The 26,192-nt window shown below is 39.7% G+C and overlaps 1 protein-coding gene across 37 annotated transcripts in view; it reads right to left on the bottom strand.

Moving 5' to 3' along the window:
• Nucleotides 1–4,068: 4,068 nt before the first annotated feature.
• RIMS2 (regulating synaptic membrane exocytosis 2) overlaps nt 4,069–26,192 on the bottom strand; it is a 445,269-nt gene continuing 423,145 nt past the window's right edge. For 35 of the 37 annotated variants that reach the window (XM_041470636.1, XM_041470623.1, XM_041470624.1 and 32 more), the window contains 5 exons: nt 8,321–8,462; nt 6,838–6,950; nt 6,025–6,126; nt 4,922–5,061; nt 4,069–4,420 (listed from right to left, as the gene is read on the bottom strand). In XM_041470636.1, coding sequence (XP_041326570.1) covers nt 4,202–4,420; nt 4,922–5,061; nt 6,025–6,126; nt 6,838–6,950; nt 8,321–8,462 — 716 coding nt within the window. In that variant the 3' untranslated portion in view covers nt 4,069–4,201. Of the gene's footprint in view, nt 4,421–4,921; nt 5,062–6,024; nt 6,127–6,837; nt 6,951–8,320; nt 8,463–21,731; nt 21,862–26,192 lie in introns of those variants that run through there. The other 2 variants (XM_041470660.1, XM_041470661.1) reach the window with 2 other exon arrangements.

Raw genomic sequence — 26,192 nt, 5'->3', positions numbered from 1 at the left:
CACGCTACTTAAGCCTTGTAAATCTGAAGTAAAGGCATGGAAACAGAAAAGCCCCACAGGGCACCATGGTATTATACTGCATTTTTTATTGACACAAACTCTTCTCAGCATAACCAGATGAATCAGCCGTTTGAGCCAAAGTTTAGTAGTCATGAGTAAAGTCGTACTGTTAATATTAAAATGATCTAGTTTTGTTTGGTTTGAAATTAAGTGGGCATAGACAAGAACTAACTGGAGAGTATAAACAGCAAGCAATCTTGAGAAATTGTCTCAGAGATTAGGACCCTTTAGAAAAGTATATGTTGTAGCTTTCTTGGTCTGTACAAAGGGCCTTTTCAAGGATTAGCTGAGTGTAACGGTGTGCATTTCTAACAAGTGCCAAAGACAGACACAGTCTCATGTTAGATGTGGGAGGAGGTGTTTTGCTGCTCGCTCACCACAGGGCTGGAAGTGATGTGCTCCTGGGCATGGGGCAGTCTCACCTGCCCCCATAGTCCAGTTCCCACCCAGAGACTTGCCTGACATGTTGCTACAGCATTGTCAGCATCAGCAGAAGAGGGACCTGCTGGGGTATTAGTGTTTTAGCACACCAGAAACCTGCTGCTCCTCCAGCAACCCACTTGCAGATGCAGTGCAAGAAATGGAGTTCCTATCTTCACAGTTCCCAGAACTGCTCTCGGCCCAAATTTTGGTGGTTTTGTCTCATGGCAATAGTGCAGTGCTTTTCTTTCACCTCATATCTGGAAATAAATACACACACTTTGCTGTGCAAACTGCCAGCCAGCCTCCCACTCTTCAGTAAATTTCCAAGTCATAAGTGCTTAAGATTTGCCCAGTCACCACTGCCTGTGCTGATGCTGCCTCTGAGGGGTCAGGTAGAGATAAATCCTCTGCTCTTCCATCTCCACCCAACCCTCTAATTGCTGTAGAGGTCTTGGACCACTGCTCCCTTCTGCAGAGGCTGCATGAGCCCTTGCAGGCACCACTGTCAGGTGGGCATTCTGTCCTCATTTGTACCCTGCTCATGAAGAAAAAAGGCAGCTAATATTAGGTGGTATCTAGGGGTAGGGTGGAAGTCCAGCTGGATGGTGCAGCCACTCCACAGCAGCTGATGGCTCCTCCTCATGGTCTCAGCACATTTAGTGCTGGTTCTATCAGAGCTGGAGCACGTCCTGGCAGCCAGAGCTGGCAGCTGGCAGCCAGCTCCATCCTGGGAGCCGTGCACTGGCACGTGGGAGCCCGAGAGTGGCCGGAGCACAGAGCCCAGGGCCTGGCTGGTGACAGGCACACCTGGCTGCCACTGCTCCCGAGCCTGGCAGGGACAGTGGCACCTCGGCACTGGCATTTCACCTGCAGCCCTGTGGGAGAAGAAAAGGATGCTTGCTCTCCAGCTGCGTGAGCTGGGTGCACCAGCTCCACTGAAGGGTGTGGAAGGGTGCTGAGAAAAGCAGCAAAATTCTGCACACAAATTCTGTAAAGAAAATGTTTTATTTAAAGTGTTAAATACCATCACCAGAATGAGTTTGATTTACATTAGTTGGTGTTCATTACAGGCCTAATCTGCCCTTGTTTTTCCCCCAACTGTAATTCCTTTTAACTTTTTAAAACGTACTATTTACAAGACAGCAGTGATCACTGGAATAGTACTATTTACATGACTAAACCATAAGTAGAATTGCAGACGTGTGAAAATTAAAAAAAATACATTAATTTTTTTTAAAATAAATACTGCATAATGACAATTATGTACAAACCTTCCATGCGTCATGTCCTTGATTTTAAAATTTGAAATAATTTATAGAGGACTATGCATACAAGAATGTGTGAGCACATCTCACAGTGTCAGGAAAATGGTTATGTATTTTTGTTTAATATCTAGGGGATATTGTAGACTGCATGTTAGTAGTATTTATTTGCTGCTGGTAGACAGGTGTCTAAACTGTTTCAATAAATATAATTTTACCAGTCTGTCTATTAACTTAACAATAATCCATTATATAAACTCTGCAGACAAGACACAATCTCATTTTCTATGATATTGCACAAAGTAAAAGGCATTATAAGTGATACTGTTATTACTTTTTCCCTCTTACCAGGCATGTACAATTTGTTAATGGGAAACTTCAACAGACTTTCAAATAAAATCAGAATAATTCTGTGTGGCCATAAAGGTAAATGTAACATACTTGAAAAATTATTGCAAGATTTCAATATTAAACCTTTAGTAGGCATTAAAGGCATACCAAGACCCAGGAAAAAGAAGAAAAAGAAAAGGGTATTTTGTAATTAAACATTAGCCAGTTACATTCCCTTTAAATAACGAAACTTAATGAGAGGTTTGAACTTGCAGCACCACCCGATGGTAGCTACTGTCTGCTACAAAACCCAGGGTTCTGAAGATCCATTAACTGCAGCAAGGTTCTGGTAATGGTGTCAAATAGCTGACAGAGTGGTACTGATAAGCTTTCTTTAAGGCTATTTTACCAACCAAAGACTGATACCTTCCAGACTGATATTATCTAATTATGTCTTTTGCAACGCAAATGTAATTTATGAAAATTGAACTTTACAGCAGAAGAACTGTATGGATTTGTAACCTTTGTTGCTTCTGTTATTTCAAAAATGTAGCAATCAATTTGGTTTAGTGCAAATAAAAATGCTTAAATTTGTTTCCTAAAAATCAATCAGATACTTAATTTTTCCTCTTTCCAAAAACCTTCAAGAAATAATAGTTCAGTCTTTGAATGAAAGATGCTGGTGCTGAACACAAATTTATTGAAGACATCTTACAATGGCCACATGATTCCAGTATTTTGCTGTAGAATTCAATTTGAAGGTGAGAAAAAATGAAAATAAGTTACCATGCACTGTACAATAAATTGCAAAAGTTCAAATATCTTCTTTATCAAATACATGCTGAATTACATTAATGTACTCCCAAGCCATGTTGCAAAATCCTTTTCAACATGCTTGAAAAAAAGTAAGCTCTTAAACAATATTTTTCTCAAATAATTCAGAAATGCAGAACAATCTGCAACCCTGAACCAAATATGGGGCATAAGACAATAATAAGTCAAAAGGTAGCCATTTTAGAATATGCTGATCATCCTGGGAGGTAGAGGGGGAAAAGAGCAAAAGGAAGAAGGAGATTGGGAGGAGATATAGAGAAAGAAGGAGGTAAAAGAAGTGTACAATTTGCACATTATGTTGAACTTTACAAGGCTTGTACCTTTTACATTTAAATAAATTTAATATATTACACTTATTTCTTGTCACATAAACAGAATTTTAAATATTTGCTAGAAATTATTTTTTTATTTTTAATATAAGTCTGCAAAAACACAGACCATGACTGGTTTAAAGAATGATAAACGTGGTGTGTCTTTGTATCACCCTGTTGCATTCTCTTCCCTTTAAAACCATGCACTAGTGAAATTTATCTTTAAAAATAATACAAACTGTTGAAAATGGCTGATTTATTCTTTTTTTTTTTTTGCAAGTTGCAGCCCCAAGAAAATAATTTAAGTGTTCAGCTAAATCTGTGTCCATGCAAAAAAGTTTCTTAATTTCATACAGTACAGTATATCCACAGAACTTTATTTTTCAGAGAGTCCATCATGTCTGGGGTTTCACTGTGTGAACAGCTGGAGGTATGAAGCCTGCCACTTTAAGTCTTGAACCTTTTCAATATGAAGAGTTTTCAGATCTCAAGCAACTGCTGCAAGTGCCAGTTGACTTTCCCAGCATCCTTAGTTTCTTCTATTCTTCCAATGTCTGCTAATCCACTGACTTGTAACGTGGCTCCATGGGAGGGTAACTCCGTTTCTGTGGCATAACCAAACTTTAGGAGGGGAGGGCAGATAAATAAAGAAAAGGGAGCAACAAAACAGATATGCCATTGAAAAGGACTTTTGTTGCATGAAACAGATTGATTTTTTTTAGTTTAGTCCATGGCTTCAGATTGGACCAAAACTGAGTCCCTGAACTCCAAACCTATCAGTTCTTCATGATTTCAGTCCATCACCTGAGGGCCTTCCGTAGGGCACAATGTGTGCAACTTCCTTGAGAACACAGGATCGCGTTGCAGCCCTAGAAACAGGCTCAGAAGACACAACATTAAGCATGCAGTGTTACCAGGGTTTGCGACCTGTAATTTATTTTTTTTGTAACGCTGGTTGCTATGACAACAGTTTCACAGCTGCTATGAGCGAGCATACGAAGGTCCTGTTGAACTTTCAAGAGATGATTGGGAAGCTCTTCTAGTGAGAGGAGCTAAGGTTGGGTCTACTAGGGAAGAAGGAGGGAAAAGTTTGAACCACCCAATCACCATGTTGGACAGGTCCAGTTCATCTAAAAGTATCTGTGCCACTCCCATAAAGGATTTGTGATCCATACGTCCATAGTCTCCCCAAACAATTATCTGTTAGGTAAAGAAACACAAGAAAATTGAAAAATTTTAGTGAAAATGTCAAAAGCTTTAATCTGATTTGTCAAAAATCTCTGCTTATTTAATTACAGTAAGGAATGAAATATCCAACTGATATATCCAACTGAAGAACTGAAATATCCAACTAAACTACGCTGACATAGTTTAGTTCTGTGTATCCTAATCATGATGCAGAGACAGAAATGATCTGGGCACCAGCAACAATTATCCACAATACCAGGGAAAGCCCAGGGAGAGGAGCCCATACATACAGAAGAAGCAAAATAAATCTGTAACTCACTTTTGCTCCCTTCTACTTGCACACTCAGTTTCTACTTGCATAAATAGCTATTACTGTTGTGTTTATCTAACTCAGCAAGTAAATAAAGTATGAACATTTATTGCCAAATAAAGCCTGAAAGAAATTTGAAACTCATTCAGTGAAAACTGTACAGGGGATATTTTCAGGTTCAGAGGAATATTTATGCAAATTACCTGTAAAACTTTCCCTTGGGGACTTTCTTCAAATGATAGAAGTTGCTGATAAAGTGGTTCCAGCGTTTTTCTTGCTACCTTTGTTTTCTTTTTGGCTATGCAGACTCCATTTTCTAATAGATACACCTTTACATATGGTGCTTAGAAGAATGAAAATAGAGAACAGTAAGTTAAAAAAGTCCAGATTTTTTTGTGCAACACACACACTTTCTATCACCATATAAAAATCTGCTTTTAAAGGATATATAACTTGTAAGAACCAATCTCCACAAGAAATATTAACAATTATTCCCATACAAAGCATCCATGTGTTTTCTTTACCATTCTCCTCGGGTGTAATTTTTTCTTGGCTTCTTTTTGTATGTCTCTTTTACCATGAAACAATTCAGATTTTGACCTGAACAAATCAAGTACTCCTATATATAGCATCCCTATACTGTACAATATGCAAAATAGGCCCATTAAGTAAATGCAAGACTTGCAATGACTTTGGTGAAATCTGGATCAATGCTCCAAATTGTTAATAATTTAAAATTACCTACAAGGTGAAAATCAGTGAAGAAAGGACTCTGACACAATTTCTATTTTGGAGAAGAGCTTGCTAAAAATATCATTATATTGTCCTTTTCACATAGTGTTACAGGACATCAGATTATAAAATAAGGAGTAGGTATCAAATATTGGTCTACTTTTCAAGTAGCTACCTATTCCACATCTCTGGATTCCCTCTTCATTCCTGAGACTCCTATATAAAATCTTCAGTATATACTTTTCTTCCTACCCCATAACTAAGGATGCCTTTGCTATTACCAAAAATATTTTTGGGTCTTCTGGCAACCTGATTTTTAATTTCCTCCTGAAGTAGGGCTGATTTCTGGTGTATCATTTCAATACAGTATGCATTTCAGTATACAACATTATAACATACTGAGATTTGAACTTGTTAAGGGTTGGCAAAGCTGAACAGAAAAGCCACAGACCTTTCTGGTAGAATGCTATTCTCAGAATCATAGAATATACTGAGTTGGAAGGGACCCATTATGTTCATGAAGTCCAACCCCTGTCTCTGTGCTAAGATTGTTACTGAGGTTTTTCTTCCTTACCTGGCAGTGTCTTTGAACCTGGTTTTACAACAAGGCCACGGGCTCGGATTATTTCTACTTCCAGTTGTCCTTTCTTATCCATCATTCCCACCTGAATATCTCCTAGATAACAAAAAGAAATCCCAGCATTGTAATTCAGAACTACTTTAATATATAAAATGTTGAAAAAACTTCTAAGTTGAATATGTGGTGACTTGTATAGTCTGTTTTTCATCAATAAGTATGATCTGGATTTTAACACTACTATGTAATTTAATATTTACCCTCTTCACTGATGTTTATGTTAGTAAACAATTTAAAACCTCTGCAATAACCCCTTCTCTCCCATGTTCCATGCCTCTAATACTTCAAATTAATTTCTATTTCCCAGGAGTTTCATATTAAACAAAGCAGCTCCGTAAAACTGCTTGAAATCTCTTCACCATGTCCCTAGTTAAGGACAAGTTATGAAAATATAACTTGCAAATATACAAGCCTGTAAACACAATGGTAACAAATAGTTTGCACCTAAATGACCAGTTTTTACACAATATTATCCAAGTGATTCAGACAAAAGTTTGGTCTCATTAGCCCCTTTTTAAAGATGGAAAACTGAAAAAGAGGTAAAAGGCTGAACTTTTCAAAGCAACTTTTGCATGTCTTCATAAGCATCCATGATTACATTCAACTTTAGCCGAGGTTACAGCTTTGGTCTTAACTGAGTTGTTCAAAATCACAAGAGAAATCCATATTTAAAGGGACTCTAGACAAATGTTATGTTCTAATTGCCTGACCAAATAGAATATGTCATATCTAGAGGGCATAAACACTTACCCATTGATGGGGTTGCCAATGTCTGTCGTCCTACAAGCTGGGCAGGACCAAGTCCATCCAGAAAATCACTGAACTGGCTGTCTGCAGCCAACCTCACACCAGGGAAGATCAAACTAGAAATCAAGAAATCATATTGAAAAAGAAAGCAAACAAAAATACACTTAAATTTGCCCTCTGTTTGTTTGTGTTTTTCATTTATTTGTTTGTTTTTTGTTTTGTTTTGGCTTGGGTTTGTTTTTTGTTTTCTAGATGTTTTGCACTTAATGTTTGTGGGTTTGGTAGTACTGTAAGAAAGTTACAAAACAATTACTGTAACTTTTGAAATCCCACAGTGTTCAACAAGCAGCAATTTAGCTTCCAGCATATAAACAAACAGGTAAAGAAAGCACTCTCCTCAATAATTTCCAAATTTGTATTCTTCCATCATGTTCTCCTTTTCTAATGCATTAAAGACCACTGTTAATTATCAAAGTATTGATATGAGACCAGTTCATTAAGATACTAACACACACCCTTACCACTGATTTAGTTACATGAAGGTTAAATTGCCCACATTTCTCAGTTACTACGAATTCAATGGCTAAATATCAAACGTACACAGTGAAATGATGACATTAGACCAAATACTGGTTGCTATTTTTAAAACTGCCATTAATTCAAAATATTTTGTTGAAAATGTCTTTGAGACATCTATTCAATAACAGAATTGAAATCCCTTGTGGCAAACGACCAAACTAACTTAAAATGCTTGCCATAAATTATCTGTGACCCATTACAGAGCAACAAGAACTAATGAAATTTGTAATGACCAATCATTAAGAAATGTCCATTTCAAATGCATATAGTGCACCAGCTTGGAAACATAAAATATATTGTGCAGCATAGAGGGATTGTCCAGGGCTGTGAACACCACTAATAAATCAACCCTCAATAAGACTTTTCTGGTCATGTCTCAGATATACAATTCAGAAGTTTTTAACTTCGGCTTTTATGATGCTATGATAACCATGATACATAACAGACTTGTACTTGTGCCCAGATAATTTCTTCAGGTTAAAAGTAGCAGAATCTTTGAAAAACTCTTGAGCCCAGTGAGCTGGAAGTGCTCTGGAAATGCCTTGCTCTGCATAGCACTGACGTACGCCAGGAGTTTTTGGAGGACAACTTGTCCGTATCTGTGTTTTACATGGTGTACTACACCTGCTTCCCCTCCGTACACACCTCACGATGATGATCTGACACACCATGTGCCCTTCTCACGGCACAGCAGAAATGATCCACCTCCTTCCCGCACCAACAGTGGGAGACTCTTTTCAGTCACAGGGGAAGACAGGCTTAGTCTATCAATGACACTGGCTTGTGAAGGGAATTCTGACTGAACAGGACCCACAGCACTCACTGTGCTTCTCCCTAACAACCAGTTTCATGGAGAAACGTCCCCCAGCTTCATGGAGAGAACCCCACAGCTGTCAATGCTGCTTACTTTCCCTCAGAGCTGTAGCTGTTCATGCTCCCATCCGTCGACTCCCGGCTCGCCTGGCGCGTCATCCAGTTCCTCATCTCCACAGCCAGCCCTGTCTCCGTGCTCCTCTGGACGGTGCTCCGCAGCTTCTTGCCCCCTGCTTCTGTTGGAGACAAAAGAGAAGCCCCCATGCCACTGTGCTGTCGCAGCTGGGCAACCGTGCACGCCCCTGCTCCACGTGGCACAAACAGTCAGAGCCACAAATTAATGACCTGTAAGAAAACTTCCATTTAAAATGTATCCATTTTTTAGTATCAGGAAAACAGCACCATAAATCTCTTTACAGGATCAGGATCTTAGTTCTGTCACCGCCTTCCAAGGTCAGACAACACAAGTCGGCCCACGGAGGTAACCAGATTTAAACAATCCACAGTCTAGAGTGTTTAAAATATATTTTCCCTGGATGAATAAATCCCTCTTAGGAATTCAATTAAAATGTTACCATGATGTCAAAACCTGAAGAGAAATGTTCTAACTCAGATGGCTTATTGTTTTAAAAGCATTTGGTCATTATCTCCTAAATCAAGTTACAGATATCCATTAGTGAGGACAGTAAACTAAAAATCAAGAAGCCTTCTCATGCTTTCTTCTCTACTCACTACCTGGTAAATTTAAATTTATATTTAAAATATACAGTATTTTTATGCACAATAAGAAACTTTATTATCACCTTCAAGAATAACAATTTTTCTATCTATTTGCATAGTTTAATTTTACTTGTATAACCAGCAACAAGACAGATGTCTGGGTATCAGACAAGGGGAAAAAATACTCAAACAATATAATAGCATTTTAGTGTAGGAATTTCGATCAAGACCTCAACTGGATGAAAAGAGTAGGAATGAAGCCTCACTTTTTCTTTCATGAATAAGACAGCCACTCCATGTAATTTCTGATTTTAAATGCTGTTCCCTGCAATGGAACAAGGAATGCTGAATACTTATTTCTTTTAATCTGTTCTATACACCTCTGAGTGCAGCACAGTGATCTGTAATATACCAATATTATAAAAGAGAAAAAAAGTTTAAAACCACTACAATAATAACAATTCTTAAATACTGATACAATGAGGGTAGAGTAATATCCAGTATCTTAGGATATCGATGGACTCAACTTCCTTTGCAGTTGTTTGTAACATCTGGTACCCTTTACACCTTCTCTGCCTCGTCATCTGCTAGAGGTCAGAAGAACTTCTGTAAGGATGGTGAAGCTTTAGGGATTTGTAAAAGGAAATGAGCAAAAGGAGGAGATCGTCCTGGGATGAGGACTACCACAACCCAGGGGGAATGTGTGAGCACAGGGACTGGCTTAGAGTAAGAGGATCTTCACCCTCAGACAGGGAATAGGAGAGGGACTTCAATTTCCATGTGTGCACTCATTGTCACTGTCATACAGGCTGCAGCGTGGGTTGAAGTCTCCCAGGCCCCTCAGTCAGGAGGAATAGTAGGTCAATAAAGAACATGGGAAATGTAGTGATGTGGGAACTAGACACCAAAAATACCTTGAAAACCATTGCCTCCTTGTCAAGAAAGATTAATAACTGCAATATTTAGCAGCAGTGAGACATTTCTGCAGCAGTATCATAAGTGGTTCAAACCACATTGCTTATTAAAAGCCTTCTACATATTCCTTAAGACCATCACTTTGAATCAGTACATACAAATAGTAACAATAAGAGAAGTAAAAATTTTCCTCTAGAACTTCAGCTACACAAATGAATTCAGTACACAGGAGAATGAAAAAATAAATTTTGCATCAAAATTACTTCTAAAAATGCCCATCAATACCTGATGTAAGAAATGCAAAAGGTGATGTAAGAAAAAAAAAAGGCACGAGGCTACTACAACATACAGAAAATGAAGGTCAGAAATCAACAATTTCATGTCTTTTGGGTTGCACCATTCCAAGTGCCTGCTGGTTGATCATTTATATTCAACTAATGAAAGCCGGCAGCTGACTTCCAACAGTGGTCCAGAGTTGTTCTAAAATACAAGCACTCATTTCAAAGAAATATTTCCACAAACTGCCAGGAAAATATCATGCTGTAGTTTTGTAGAAAAGGTACACTGCATCATAGTAACATGTGAAAGGCATACAACTCTGAAGCCCCACAGGGCATTACTCTTCTGTTCTAAGTACTGTTTTGATGAGTAAGCATTCATTTTCATTCAGCCTCACTGAATGATGGTCATTCTCAATTCATTATTGTAAACATTAAGCCCCTAATGCAAATTTAAAAGAACACCTTCATCTTGCATGATTCTTCAGTATCTTTGTACATCTTTCAAAGATTTGGGAGTTTGGGAGAAATATATGTTTGATTATGTAATATGTGAAGGATTATGTAATATGTGAAGGAGTATATAGTAACTTTTATTAATTTGTAAGGCAGATTTTTTTTCTGAACTAGAATTGTAAGTCTGTATGCCTTCATTGTAGAAGAATAGAATGAAAAAATGAATATATCCATTTGCACATCAATTTACTGAGAAATCAAGGCAGAACTCGTGCAACTGCCATTCAAGCCTTCATAGAGACACACATGTTTACAGCATCCCTCTAAACCTTAATTTAAAGCAGTTTTACTTTCCCACATTCATTTTAACTGAAATAAGTGGTCTGGTTCACAAGACAACAGGCACACAAAGATACAACTTTGATACAGCATGAAAATTAGATGTGTAGTATATCCAACTTTTGTATAAGTACAAGTGGTAGACCATAATTATTTTGACCTTAACATGGAATTTAAGGAGGGCTGAAAGGAGGTTATGTGAATAACTATTTCCCAATTTTCAACAGAAACAGGCAGTGCTCTCGAATGGTATCCAAAGAGAAAGATCTGACCTTTCTTTCATCAATAAAGCTCCTAATCATGATGTTGATGCTTCTTGAAGTTAGAATTGAAGATTTTAACAGCAAAATGGCAACTTGGAATAAATTAACAGGAGACCCAGATCTGGGTGGTGTGACTCCTGAGCCACGGCGTTTGACATGAATATTCTTTCAGATGAAACTCGGCTAAACTAATGCATAATAATACACGAGAAATATCCCCACTTGATTGCCCCCAATACTAGCAATGTATTTGTCCCTGGAAAAATGTTAATAAATCAAAAATAATCCTACAACTCCTCAAGCAATTTAAAAGCAAAGATGGAATTTGTGTCATCCATAATTAATGTTTCATAAATTCAGCATTAAAAAATTAAAAAGGTTTCAAGCAGCAATGAAACCACAAAGTAGCTGCTCAGCTTAAAGAAATAGCCTTTGGTGCCATACTTCCAAGCTGTAGCTGGTAGAGCATCTGATTGAAGATCACATCACTCTACTAAAGCCAAACTGTTTTCCTCATTCCTGCCCGGAAATTGAAACCTCCTCTCTTATGTTAATTCAACTACTCACATGGCTGCATTCCATACTGGACCCAAACCAAAAGGAACAACAACAACAAAAAAAAAAGATTTAAAGTTGCTCTTTTTCTTTCAAGATAGATAATTTCAGAAAAGATATCTGTCAAGACAAGCAAACAGCTGAATGAACCCAACTAAGGCACTACAAACCTCTAGCTAGACAAGTAACTTGGGAATGAAACACTCAGAAATAACTATCTAACTGGTGTCACTGTAAAAATGGGGGTTGATTTTACAGTCCTAAAGTATATATACTTATACACTCATGTTATGCATGCTGTTTTAATCTTAACAAATGAAAAGACACGGAAATGAGAGCTTAGAAGTGTACTTTGTTGTTACATTGCTGAGTACCTACAATCAAAATAATTTTACTCATAATTTCCTAAACTCTAATAAAGAACATTGAAAATGTTATCTGAATTAGTATAAGCTAATTGCCCTAGCAAAAAGAAATTTCTCTCAAGTCTCCCAACAAAATATGGAATATATTATTTGAAAAACACTAGCTCAGATTCTCGTAGCCATATTGTAAGGAGTGGAATAAATTACCAGAAATAATTGCTCTGGTATTTATGAAAGCACACTCATTCTTACAGTTAATCACACTGGTAATTTAACTAATATGGTTACTGCAAATAGAATCCGCAGGCCACATTTTCTAAGTTACGCACAGAATTATTTGTTCCCACAACTTGGAGTGCAAATCACTTACAAATTAGGGATGCAAAACTACTGATACAATCTTCAACAGCAGATGAGCAGAAGTCAAAAACTGCAGTGAATACAACAGATTACCTTCCATCATCTGGGATCTAGCCAGACGAAATCCGCGGCTGGCGGTGAGAGTGAGAGCTCTCAGCTTGCTCTCGGCAGGAACTTCCTACACTGCTCCCCAGCAGGCACAGAGCCAAGAGAAGACATGGCACAGGCACAGGCAGGCTGGCTATGCCAGTCCCCAGCTGGTATGCGATCTCTTGGTAGGACTTGTAGGGAGCACAGAGCAGCTGTGGCTTCAGAAACACACTTAAGCGCTTGAGGTGGCTCCTCTCTGCTCTCCCCACCTCACCAGAAAAGCTGCACAAAAACTTCAGCGTTGCAACCTCAACTCAGGAGTTAGATCCACAAACAGAACAAGCTGCCTTTAAGTGCCCATTTTTTAAGACTAAAATTATTTGCATAGCTAGCTACCTGCTCCGGATATGTTAACAACTGGCTAGATAAAAGACAGTCTAAGAAAATTTGAACCTACAGAAGAAAAGGGGGACAGGGTAGGTCTCAAATTCCCTTGCAGCTGCACAGCTCTGTTTCTGGAGTAGCCCAAGTTTTGTTTGCACTGAAGAAGGCACTTAGCTCTTGTTGAAGCACTAGGAAGCACAGCCAAGTTACTTCTTTCTCTGTGTTACCCACAGACCCCAAGCAGAAGACATGGTTTAGGATCTCTTAATTTAAGCAGGATTTGGGAAACACAGATTCCATTGCCACTTGAGTTTGAGCTCATTTCACTGATTCTCATAGGCCAGCGCTAACAATCAGCTTGTAAGTTTTGTGTTACAGTCCTTCCGATGGACATTTTCACAGCACATGATGTCAGCGTTTCTGAAACCCAAAGAGCATTTCAGAGTTGGGGGAAACTGTAACCAAGGGCTTTCTCTTACTTGTAAGGAAGAAAGAAAGGTCTGCATTCTAGCTCCTGCTTCCACAAGTATCTGAACATAAAATACTGATAAATTTTGACTGGGATAGGAATGGCCTGCCCTGATATGCCCAAAGTAGAGCTGCCTTCAGCAAGAAAGCTCTTCAGTGTGTGAGCAGCCAGGTTTGGAAAGTGTGAGTCTGGGCTGACTGTCTCAGTCTGCCCCATGTATTTTTAAATTTCTTGGGAGGCCTTACTAGTTTTTCATTTTTGGCCAAGAAACACTTTTTCACTCTTGTCCTACTCTTTTTGTTTCTTCCTCTGGCCATAAAGGAGGCATAGCTAATCAAGATAGCACCTAAGCAAATGTAAGAGAGAATTGAATTAAATAATCAACAATAACCAACTGCAAAACTGTTGCTTGCCCTCTGTTCAAATGCTGGTATAGAAGATTTGGCATCCCATTCTTGATGAATTTCCTGCAGGACCCAAGAGGCATCATGAATCTCATTTGTTCTTGGCCAGATTGCAGCATCCTTTGCCTGCATTCTACTTCCCTGCCATGGCAAGGCTGGTCATATGTTCAGCCAACTCCGTGCCTTGGTGTGGCCACGTGATGTGAAGTCAGTTTACCCCATGGCTTCTGAGCAATGCTGTGGTTTCAGGCAAGCACCTGCTCCTTATTCTCTCCCACATCTTAATTACATCTGCCACTGTAATTTCACTGCTGCTCTGATGTCCATTCTCCAGTCTTAACTGATCCTTCAGCAAATTATTAAGAGCATCAGAAAAGAGAAACTGGTTTTGTCTGTGTGTGGCACCCATCACTTTAGGATCTTCAACTTATGGTTTCATGTTCCCAAAAAGGTTTTTGAAATATTTTTACAGGACTGAACTGTAAACAAAGAGCTGTTTTCCTGCATACACAATAAGTACTTAATGTTCCTAAAACTTTAGTAACCCCGGAATTATTATTCAGAATCACATGCTACATATAAAAAGGATGCATAACCGTTTTGAACACCCCATGGTTTGTTTTCAGTATCTGTACTAAGTTATACTCCTGGTAATCCCAAATAAGTATATGCAGAATTGCAGCACAGTCATGCTTGGCCATTCCCTTAACTAAGAATTTAGCCCTGATAAGAGATAGCTGTCCTAGGGAATCAAAACTAATTAACCACAGCTGTAAGGACAAGAAGGCTTAATGCTGACTAATTTCCACTTCTCTTTTGGTTACCTGGCTCTGACTATATAACAACAAAAAGCCTATGCAGGTCTGGTTGGATCCATTCTTTTTCAGGTGCTGACTAGAGATCTTGACAGTGAGATGAAGATCAGGAATAGAACTACACACAGCCACTCAGGCCCTTCCAGCACCACTGCAGACCCCTCTGTTACGGAAAAGGCCATCAGTTTTCAAGGTGTGGTCCAAGGATTTACCTGCCAAAAGCCATTTACCTGCTGTAAACCTGAACACAGACAGGACAACAAAAAGAACGTCTTTGTAGCCCACAGCCATACCTCCAATGTAACAAGTGACCTGAATGAACAGATCTTCAGGAGCCCTCATTTAGACCAGTTATGATCTCCACACGGACAAATGTTGTTATCATTCAAATATAATAGGTCTCCAATAATTTGTACATATTTTGTGCATGTGTCAAAACAGAATGGTAGCATTTTATATCCACTTTGTACATCCTTTACAACAATCTATATAACTATAAAAAGTGCAAAGTAGTGGGAAATTGGTCTCACCACCAATCTATTAAAATCCTGAAAAACAGAGAAAGTAATTTTGTGGAATTACATTCTAATTTTGTATACCATTTATATAAAGAATATAGAGGTTCAACTAGATAGGTGTACATCTTCATCACAGGAACTCTTCACATCCAGTCTCTGATTTTGCCAAGGACAAAGGATGATCATCCAAAGTAAACAGAAACCATTTCTGCAGTTTTAAGATGTAAATGATTTTTATGTTTACGTGCCCATTCAATTTTCTGGATATACACCATTCTTATGTATTTTTTAATAACCATTATTTCATGCAGTGTCAAGAGCAGACTAAAAATGCTTAAGCAGCAAAGAGTACATATATTGAGGAGTTTAGAATTGATTTTTTTTTGCATTATATGAAGTGAGAGATACTTTCTAAATATGGAATAATGGCAGTAACACTATTCTTTATCCCAACCTCGATTATTTTTATTGCAGCAAGGGTCATTGCATACACTATCAGACAGATCTGGGCAGCATTTTTGAATGATGTAGCAAATGTGTTGAAACAATTCAACACCATCTATTAAGGCTTAATGAAGTAGATGGTGCCAAGAACTTGGATGGCTACTGAGATTACACAAATTAGAAACAGCTCTTCCTCCATTGCTTTGTCTAAGATGAATAATGATCCTATGCAAATACCATTATTTAAATAACCACAGTTCACAAAAAACGGAGCAAATTTCACACTGTAATGACCTATTTTCAAACCACTGCGCTTAAACATTTACCTCTCCAAACTGAAACAATGACAACACAGCGCATTGCTGTTCTGACTACATTCTTGACCTTGACATTGAAAAATGACAATTACAGCATGCAGCTAGGAGACAGGTTTTTACATGTTTATGGAGGTACCCCCAGAGATGCAACTGTAAATTCACTGCTGCTGCTACAGCCATATCCAAATTATCTGTCAGCTATTCAGGTACACACTGCAGTGTAACCAGCAGCTCAGAAGAAAAACACAACTATAAGAGAAATACAGCTTTAAAAATGTACTGAGCATTTCTAACTTTTTTCTACTTTTCCCTTAGCTTTCCAGAACACGTGATTTTTTTTTGTCACCCTCTTTACTTTGCCAGCAACAGTACAGTTTTTTCTATGCTTATTTTTTTAAAGGTCTTATCAATTTTGGCATCTACAGTCACTTCATTAGTAGAGTACTTGAGTATAACTGGTAAAAACACTTGTGACTTGCTTGAAATGCCTGCTATACTGCCTCCACCCTTGAACTCAGCCATGGAGCTGCAGAAATGGGACAGACCCACCACCATGATGGAAAGGCTAACTCAAGTCAGCCCCTGAACTGTGCCCTAACAGCAAACAGAAAAAATGATCAATGATAAACTTAAATGTCATGCAGATTCTTATAGAACAATTATTATTGCATATTCAGAGTGCTTTTTATCCTCCAGGATGAGTGACCCCACCACTGCATGCAATGTGCATCTCTGGTGTGTTAGCATCAATCCATGAAAGATCTTTAAAGCTCCATCTCTTACAGGATAACCTGTCACAGGGCATTATACCCTTCTTTTATATCCTTCCTTGGCTCTGCCTATGAACATTCCATATAAACAAGGTCATCTTTACCACCAAGGCTAAAATGTAGGCCAATTCCCCTAAGATGATGTAGTTATTTTCGTTTTCTTCATAGCCTGACACTCCTATATTACTTTATTCTTTTTAAGATGGTAATTTTAAATGGTAACTACTTCATGTGCAGAATTCTCTTCACTTCAGTAATTACTGCGCTAATGAATTTATTGTTACTACTTCCCCCATTTTCTATTTCTGGTCAAATTATTGTCTGCTTGTTATTGTCTACTGGGACCTCCAGAGGGACACTGTGATCTGGCGGTCTAACCACAGGAACAGAATCCAGGAACTGCTGAGTTTTATTCCAGCTATACCAATGCGCAGTGAACAATCAGTGAAAATGCCACTGAAGCCATTACCAGTGCTCAGCTGAGCAGTTCAGCGTACCTTTAAATAAGTCCTGAGTCTTCATTCAGGGGCAGCACTACTGCTGACACCTATGTGGGATCCAGCAACCCCTCCAGCAAGTTTCCCAGCTAATTATCAGCCAGGTGACAGGAGAGTAGAATGTGCTTCTATTCCTGCTGAACTCCTGCAGCAACACTCAGACACCTCTTTCAGTAGACATCAATATAAAAAACTGTAACGTAACTTCTCAGCTAACGCAACTAATTTTTGCTATTTTTGGCATGATTGTCTTGGACTGAAGAACATTCTGTGGCTTTTTTTTAAAATTGCCTTTTGTTTTTCTAACATACTGGGAGACCAAGATGCTTTCCAGCTCTTTCTGAATTAATTTATGTTTTAAATTATCATAAATTATCTCTTAAATTGTCTTCAGCACCTGCAAAGCATTTGGCTTTTCCCTTCAATCTCATAGCTTCACTACCAGCCAAAAACTTCAGCAAAGGAAGATATTAAATTAAAATATACTCTCTTTTGGTGGGCATAGTTCTGCATACAGACCTTGCCATGGCCAGCAGCCCCACAGCTGCACTCCTGGCCACATGCTATTTAACATGTTTATAACAACACTTCAGTGTAAATGCAAATCAGAAGTCAAGTATAACAAGGAAATCATAGTTACAATTTATTACAGTAAACAATACACAGTGTAATTTGAGGAAGCACCAAGTTACCAGTCCCACTCATAAAAACAGACATAGGTTTTTTAGTGATCACATCTGTGATCACACACAGAGGCTGTGACCTCAGCCTCTCTTCTTTTCCCTGCATGTTGGATAACTCTCCTTCTTCTCCAGTAAGCTTCTTGTACATAAGAATTCATTCACTCAGTTGTTCATGGGGAAGTTTAGTACACTCATGCACTACTTGTAAATATATCATGTGCATGAGACTTTGCACTATGACTACACAGACATCTAAAAGGATATCACACACACTTATACTGGAAATTCTCTTATCTTTTGACAATCACAAAATTTCTTTAACTTCAGTGAAGCCAAGATTTCAGAAAAAATATGAGGCCTGGAATGCTTCAAGAGCATTCACACACATGCTGATTTGTACTCTGTCCCCATACCTCTTCAACAATTTTCATGTAATTTAAGTCTGTTCTAAGTGGTATTTGACACCAATCATCACTTCTGTATGCAGGCCATACATTTTATCATCAATGAACCTAACAAAATAAAATACAAAGGACAGCTCTTTAAAATCCTTGATACTTTGACAACATAAATAATTTTCTCTGGCACCATGTTAGTCCTGTGTGTATACATGCAGACACGCCAGAAAGAAATGGATGATGCAAAGAAGTTTTTGCTAACACCTTTTACTAGACGTGGCTAAGAATAATGAACTCCTAAATAATGAATGTGCATAAACTTGAAGGATTCATCTCAACTGATCAGCAGGTAAGAAATGCTATTTTAAATAGCAGCTCCCTGTACTGCAAACCTGGCCAACCACAGCAAGTTTAGGCCTAGCCATGACAAATTTCCCTGTAGCCTGCATTGGTGAGGCCACACTTTGAGTATTGTGTTCAATTTCGGGTTCTCCAAGGACATTGAGGTGCTGGAGGGTGTCCAGAGAAAGGCAACAATGCTCTAAAAAACACATCTTATGAGAAATAGCTGAGGCAGCTGGGCTTGTTTAGCCTGGAGGAGACTCAGGGGGGATCTCATCACCTGACAGGAGGCTAGTGAGGTGAGGGTCAGCTTCTTCTGCCATGCCTGCAGTGAGAGGATGACAGAAAATGGTCTTAAACTGAGTCAGGGGAGACTCAGATTAGATACTAGAAACAAAACTTCACTGTCAGGGTGGTGAGGCACTGGAATAGGTTGCCCAGGGAGACGGCGGAGTCACCACCACAGAGGTGCTCAGGAGGTGTCTGGATCTGGCTCTGGGTAATGGGGTTTAGGGTTACAGTGACAGTGCTGGGTGGGCAGCTGGACTGGATGTTCTTGAAGGTCCCTTCCAACCTTGATGATTCCATGATCCAAATTCATGGCTACCAAAACCAGCAAACAGCAGCCTTTCCACAGCCCACTTCTTCACTACATCACAGCTTGGATGCCAGGGTTTAAGAGACCTCCTTCTTAAATCAGCTGACACATAAAGGGAACTTAGTCATCACGTTCAAAAATAGCTTCAAAAATTATTAATTTGTTGTATTGAGTTACTTGCTACTAAATTATTTCTGAACTTGACAGTACTCATATTCTTTCATACCACCTCTGGACCAATATATCCACTTCAGCACTTAATAAAAAAAGTCTCCAAGAGAGTATCTCAAATAAATGCCTCAACAGGTCAGATTTTCTAGATTTTCTATTTCTATTAAAAATATGACTGAGTGTGAAATGTGAAGAAAAAAAAAGAAAAATAAAAGCACCCTTGTAACAGGTTATCTTTTTTAAAGCTATCCACCACATACAGAAATAACTATATCGCGAGGACAGTTAACTTATGAAGTGCGTTTGACACCTTTTTCAGATTAAACTGTAAAAGAACATTTGTATATGAACATGGAGTGCATGTACCACAACTACTTTAATCACATTCCATTAATCTAATTGCATAAGCACTCATAAGACAACAAATTCCAATTTGAGTGCAGAGGTGACTTGCCATCCAGAGAACACATCACAGTTTTTTCTTTCTAATCCTACTGAGAACACTTGGGAAATGATCTTCACTGTCATGCCTGCCATTCCCTTCGCAACCTGGTATGCCTAAATTGAGGAAGCAGAAACTCAAATCCATAAAACTGCATAGCAGTTCCATTTCTATTTTATTAATGGGAATTAATGAAATGCATTTTCAAGTGTAGCCTACATCTAAATAGGATCTGATAACATAAATCAACACAACATATGCCATGTTCATCATTATACAATCTTTTAACACTTCTCTTTGAATAATTTGCCACAAAATAAATAAATCATTACAATTATCCTTAAATTTACAGATATTTCTCTACTGACTTCCATGTACTTTATATTTCTTTGAACCAGAGAACAGTTTTAAGCAAGCACAGATTCCACCAAGGAATAAATTAAATGCTTCCTAGAGAAGTAAAGAAAACCAAGTAGAACAAAACAAATCAATACTCTGATTTCACACAGGATTAATGCAATTATTATATTTAAAAACCAGGACTGAAAAAGCTTTGGGAATGATAAAAAAAATAATCTTTAAAGAATACCTAATTTAGGATAATTTATGATATTTTCAGTGTGTGCTTTCAGCCATACTGTTTATTAGCACATCAATAGTATTAAAAATGCCATCTGAAGCCTACCCTGCAGTCTACTGGCAATATTTTGCAGTTCACTTCATTGTTCAAGGCAGGGAGCAGATGAGAGTACTGATGGACAGCAGAGTTCGCCCCAGGGGGCAGCCACTTCTTTTCCACTGAAAGGGACAAGCTGGCCAGCCCCAGAGTAAGAGCAGGGATAAGGTAAGGGACCATACTTGGGATTCAATCAGAAATGAGAGGTGCTTTGGAGAAAAAAATCAGAGACTGTTGCAAGTGAAAAGATAAATCAAAACACCAAAGACTGGGGACACACATTACCCACTGAACTCTGTGGAAGGTGATAAATGAACATGCAGATATTTTAAATAGATCATGAATGGTGTACACACACAGCTGATACATCTTTGTGTAGCAGCACTGGACATTGGTTTCTCTGTTTTATAGTGTTCAAGTCTATTGAAGGTGCAATTTGCTCCATTAATCTTAATGAAATTAAAAATCTTGAATTAGTTCTGATAAAACAAGGGAAAGCCCATCAGTTCATTGTATACATAAACATATTCAAACACAACAAATTACTTTCTTTATGAAACCAGTATACTCAAAACAAACTCATGAAATACAAGTTCCATCCTAGACAGTTTAGCACCATGCATAACTATGTATGTACACTTGCATATTCCAAATAGTAAACCTTTTTGGGGGGCATGGCTATGCTCAAAATCCACTGCATTTCTCTTGTTAGCCTTGCACTGCTTCAAAATCCACTGCATTTCTCTTGTTAGCCTTCCACCTACACTGCTGCCTCTAAGGAAAGAGTACTTGGGGCCAGTATTTAATTGCTCAGCTCTGGGGTACTATACAGATTATGTTGTAAGGACAGACATGGGATACCCGAACAAGCCCGCAGATTGTCGGAAAAGCACCTGCGAGGAAGTGTGGTTTGTTTTTCGTATGAATGAGCAGAAAACGGAAAGAATGGAAAGACCCTCTATCTTTTATATCTCCCCCCAACTTAACTGAAGTTCAGCTAGCAGCTTCATTCCCAATGCAACGATAAACATCATCTGTTAAATCCCACCTCACTTTCCAGGAACAAGCACGGTGCTACCAATCTCTCTCTCAGCCCAAGCCACTCTCCATCCCTCGCGTCCCCCATCCGGTTCCTCGCCCAGCCCGACCCCCAGCCCTTCCCGCCGAGCCCGGCCCGATCCCGGAGCGCCCGCGGTCCCCGCGCACACCTGCGGCCACCGCGCCCCGGCCCCTCACCTCCGTCCTCCTCCTCCAGGGAGTTCATGCAGGGAAAGTAGACCGCCAGCGCCTCGAAGGAGGCGGAGAGGCTGCTCCGGCTCTGCGAGCGCTGCATGGCGCGCCCGCCGGCCGCCGTCTGCCGGCCCATCTTGGCCGAGCGGCACCCGCCTTTGGCGCGGTACAAGAAGCGCGGCGTCTTGGCGGCGGGGGCTGAGGGCGGCGGGGAGCGCTGGGCGGGCTGCGCGCCGCGGAGCTCGGCTCTGCCCCGCTGTGCCCGGCTCTGCCCCGCTGCCGCCGCCGCTGCTCTCGGCGGGGCGGGCCGCCGCAGCCAGCACGGAGCCGCCTCCCAGCGGGGCGAGCAGGCAGCCGGCGGCGCGGGGCTCGGGCGGGACGGCGCCGTCGTGCGAGACTCGCGGGCGGGACGGCCCGGCCGGGGCGGCTGTAAATACCGAGCGCGCCGGAGGCAGGGCCGGGGCACGGCGCCGGCCGGTAGCGGCGGGACGTCCCGCAGGCGCCGCCCGCAGACTTTGTTCTCCGCCCGGTTCCCGCTGGGCTGGCGAGCGGCAGCAGGCGGGAGGGCGCGCCGGGGCTGGCCGGGGGCTCGCGGGGATGCTGGAGGCGGGGGGAGGCCGGAGAAGGGGCGGCCCCGTGGCTCGGCACGGAGCGGAGAACGCAGCAGCGGCCCCGGCGGGAGCGGGGCCGGTCAGCGCTGCCCCGCTCCTGGCGGGCAGGACACACCTGCGGCCCACGGGCGACAGTCCGCTCTCGGGGGCGGTCTGTAAAACAGGGAACGAACCACTGGAGCAGAGAAAGGCCGGACTGGGAAGGGGTCCCTGGGATGAGGCAGGGCCAGTAGAGCCAGCTGCCCTGACTGGGGGCCAGACGGCTTTGAGTATCTCCAAGGATGGAGACTCACAGCCTCTCTGGGAAACCTCACTCTTCAGTGCTCACTCACCCTCACAGTGAAAAACTGGTTTTGCTGATGTTCAGCGTGAGCCTTCTGTTTGCGAGCTTGTGCCCATTGCTTCTGTCAAGCGTCTCTTGAAGAGCTGGCTCTGCAAGCCACAGGCAAATCCTTCCTCTCTTTTCCACTTTAGGCCAAGCTGTGTTTCTCTAAAGCACATCTGCCTCCTTAGCAAACGAGTGTACCTTCTGAATTCAGTCCTTAGAGGATTTGCTTGTAGCTACATCACATAATTTTGGGGGTTTTATCCAGTCTTACTTCCATATCTTCCTCAATGCTATTTCATGTTACTTTTTTTTTTCTTTTATCCAGTATGTTACATTGATTGAATATATAGCAACTGGCAACCTTTTCCCTGAAACGCTAAGAAATTAAAGCACTGGACATGATTAAAAAGAGGTACTAGCTAGTGGAGCAATCTTTTGAAGCATCAGTAACTTATTCCACTATAGTTCATGACAGTGCAAAAGTGCTATCAAACCTTGCACATGACTATTGTTTCCTTACTTGCCTTTTGAACAGTAATGATAGTAAATGCAGGGCTTGGGGTGCATTCAGTTTTCTTTCAAATAAAAAAATCATTCTCTCAAAATAATGGTTAAATAATGTTTAGGGTTTGATCTAACAAACTTTGCAGACAGAATGATGGATTGCAGTGAACTGAAACTCTTCATGAAGGAAGTGTGTAGAGTGTAATACACTTCACACCCACCATGTGTTTCCTTGAGCTGATGATTGGAAAGGGTAATGATAAGACATTAAAACTAGCCAACACTATCTTGCTGAGGAATGAAAACTAGTTGGAACTTTAGCATTCAGGGATGGAACCATTATCACTCAATCCGCAGCAAAACAGTGAGTTTTTACAGCTATTTTTTACAATTTGCCCAATAACTTGATTTCTAGATAACTATAATATAATAAAGCACGTTTCATGTAACATCATAGGAACTTATTTTAGAAGAACATACATCCCTTTTTTTCCTCTTTACTAGCTATAAAAGATGCCCATGGCAGCTTCTCTAGGCTCTGACATCTTTTAGATGTCTCATTCAGGTCATGTTCCAAAATGTGTATTTAGTTGCGCATCATGTTTCTCTGGTCAATTGCCCAGTTTTGTCCCCTCCCTGTGATATTTTACAGATTAACAAGAAGGTGAGCTGCCAAGACAGACAGACTCTTGTATGCCACAGGCAGGCCCACAGGCACTCCATGGTGGCAGAGACTGCCAAGGTCTGTGGTGGACACCCGGTCAGCCTGCAGCACCTCTTCCCCTAAAATCACCCTTTGCATTACATCCCTTTAAAGGATTTTCAAGTGGTAGAGTGAGCTTTTCCTGTTTACACTTTACTCTAAAAAGATGTTACTGAAATACTGGAAAGCAAACAACTCTAAAAGAAAGTGTAATGGTAGCAATAAGAATAATAAATATCTAATATACAAAATCATGTAATTAGCAAAACCCAATAAAATGTGTTGAAATAATTGCTAAAGATAGTTTTTTAAGACTTGGTGACTATAGAATTTTCTATCTATAAACATATAAAGCAGATAAAATAACTTCCTTCAACATTTTTATCAATGTAAGATTTGTCAGAAAAGTAAATTTCCATTAAATAATAATTCATGACTGCTTTTGAGAAGTTTGATAACAAAAATGAGTTAATGTTCTTTACATTTCAGATGAATTACTGTTTACTTTCACAAAAACAGTTGAATAAAACTGAAAAGACATTGAGAATGCAGAGAAAGGCAAAACAACAGTTGGGTGACTTGGAGATACTTACAAAAATATAAATAAACTCTAGAATACATATTCAAAAAAAGAGCTACTGATTTGGAATATCTGTTTCATATACTTTCACTCACATTTATAAATATTCCTTGTAAGTACTCCCCTTAGAAGTATCTCTTGTAGAAGAAATACCTGCTTAGAAGCCAGGAGACTTCTAAGCTATTAATAACAAATTGACATTTTTGCTAATATTGCATTAGCAATTGCATTGTATATAAAAAACCTGTTACTGTCATTGATAAAATCAGCCTATACCAAGAAAAGCACTTTAAAACCTCAACCATCTGTAGTCAATTACAAATTACCCCAAATAGACAGTAGGATATCAGGCACCTATGCAAAAAAATCTGTGACAAAAAACCACTGGATCACCATCCCATCCAAGCTTCCTCAATATGCTTCTGTCCTAATTTTCTTTCTTTAAGATAAATGTTTAAATGGAAGAATGAAAACAGACATAAAGAACTGAGGTGAGAAATCCATAAATTCTCGTGGTATTTGGGGAGGCTGCCCTCAGTTTCTAATGATTGCATTATACAAATAATCTAATTGATGGCAATCTAGACACATCCTGAACTGCAGAAAACAAATTTACTACCCTGACATTCATAACATCCCCCAGTTGTTTTGCTGATTGTTTAAATTTTAACTGACACTCATTGATTTGCTTCACCAGGTAGAAGTGAACAAAATTCCTGTTAAAGAAACAGCACCCAAATTCCCATCTCAATGCTAAATATTAAGACAAAGCAAGAGACTCGCAGGTATGCTATTTTTTGAACATTTTCATAGTTTGCTGAAAGAAACTATGTTGTAGGAATCCAGGTCAAACAGAACAAGGTCAAACACCTTCTATAAATGTATGTACTGTCCTAAAGAACTGCTATTTGCAAGGTTGGATTTATTATAAAATATTTTGGAGGCTCATCTGAAGAACTGTGGAAGCAATTGCTTACTAGTTGTGTTCCCTGAAAATTACTAGAAGATGAATTTGTGGCACTGTATATTTGGTGTCAACCTACTCTAAATACAGCCAGCCAATAAAAGAATTCTGAATTGAATAAATGTACCTTTCTCTTTTTATGTAGATATGCCATGTGAAGTAATTTACAAAGTAGCATGAAAATTAATGTATTCCCAATGTTTTCCCATGTTTCAGCTGTAACTGGGTGTATTTCAGCCAGCTTGCTTCATATAAACCCTAATTATTAGACTTAAAATGGGGATGCTTCAGAAAAATAATGATTCGGTGATTCCTTCATGAATCATACCTTTTATCAAGGAAAGAAAAACAAAAGGAAAATGAAATTTCTTCACTTCCCATTTCTGCTTCTATGTAGTGAACCCAGAGGCCATAATTCCCTGTAGTTCCCTGTAGTGAAGAACTCAATAATTTTTATGGTGTTTTTTTTTTTTTTATTGCCTATATTATGGATTAATTCCTAAAGCCTGCTTCAGCTTCTGAACACAAGATAAAAGCACACATTGCCATAAAAGAATTCTTGAGCTCTTGTGCACATTTTGGAGAGGATTCTCCAGGGCAGTCACTATGGAGGTGTGATTTAAAGTTTCTCCCTTAACCTGCAATTAAGGAAGGTATCCTGGGAATGGGACTGGAAAGGAGTTATTGACTTTTCTTTGTCACCTCTTGTGTCAAGCATTGCCCACAGACTTCTTTTGTTGGATACAGAAAGGATTTATTTTGTTTGTGATTGTCTTC

This window comes from Pyrgilauda ruficollis, unplaced genomic scaffold (genome assembly GCF_017590135.1).
Source record: "Pyrgilauda ruficollis isolate IOZ18807 unplaced genomic scaffold, ASM1759013v1 scaffold25, whole genome shotgun sequence".
NCBI lineage: Eukaryota > Metazoa > Chordata > Aves > Passeriformes > Passeridae > Pyrgilauda > Pyrgilauda ruficollis.
The sequence above is the reverse complement of the archived record's forward strand: the minus strand, read 5'-3'. Positions and strand labels throughout refer to the sequence as shown.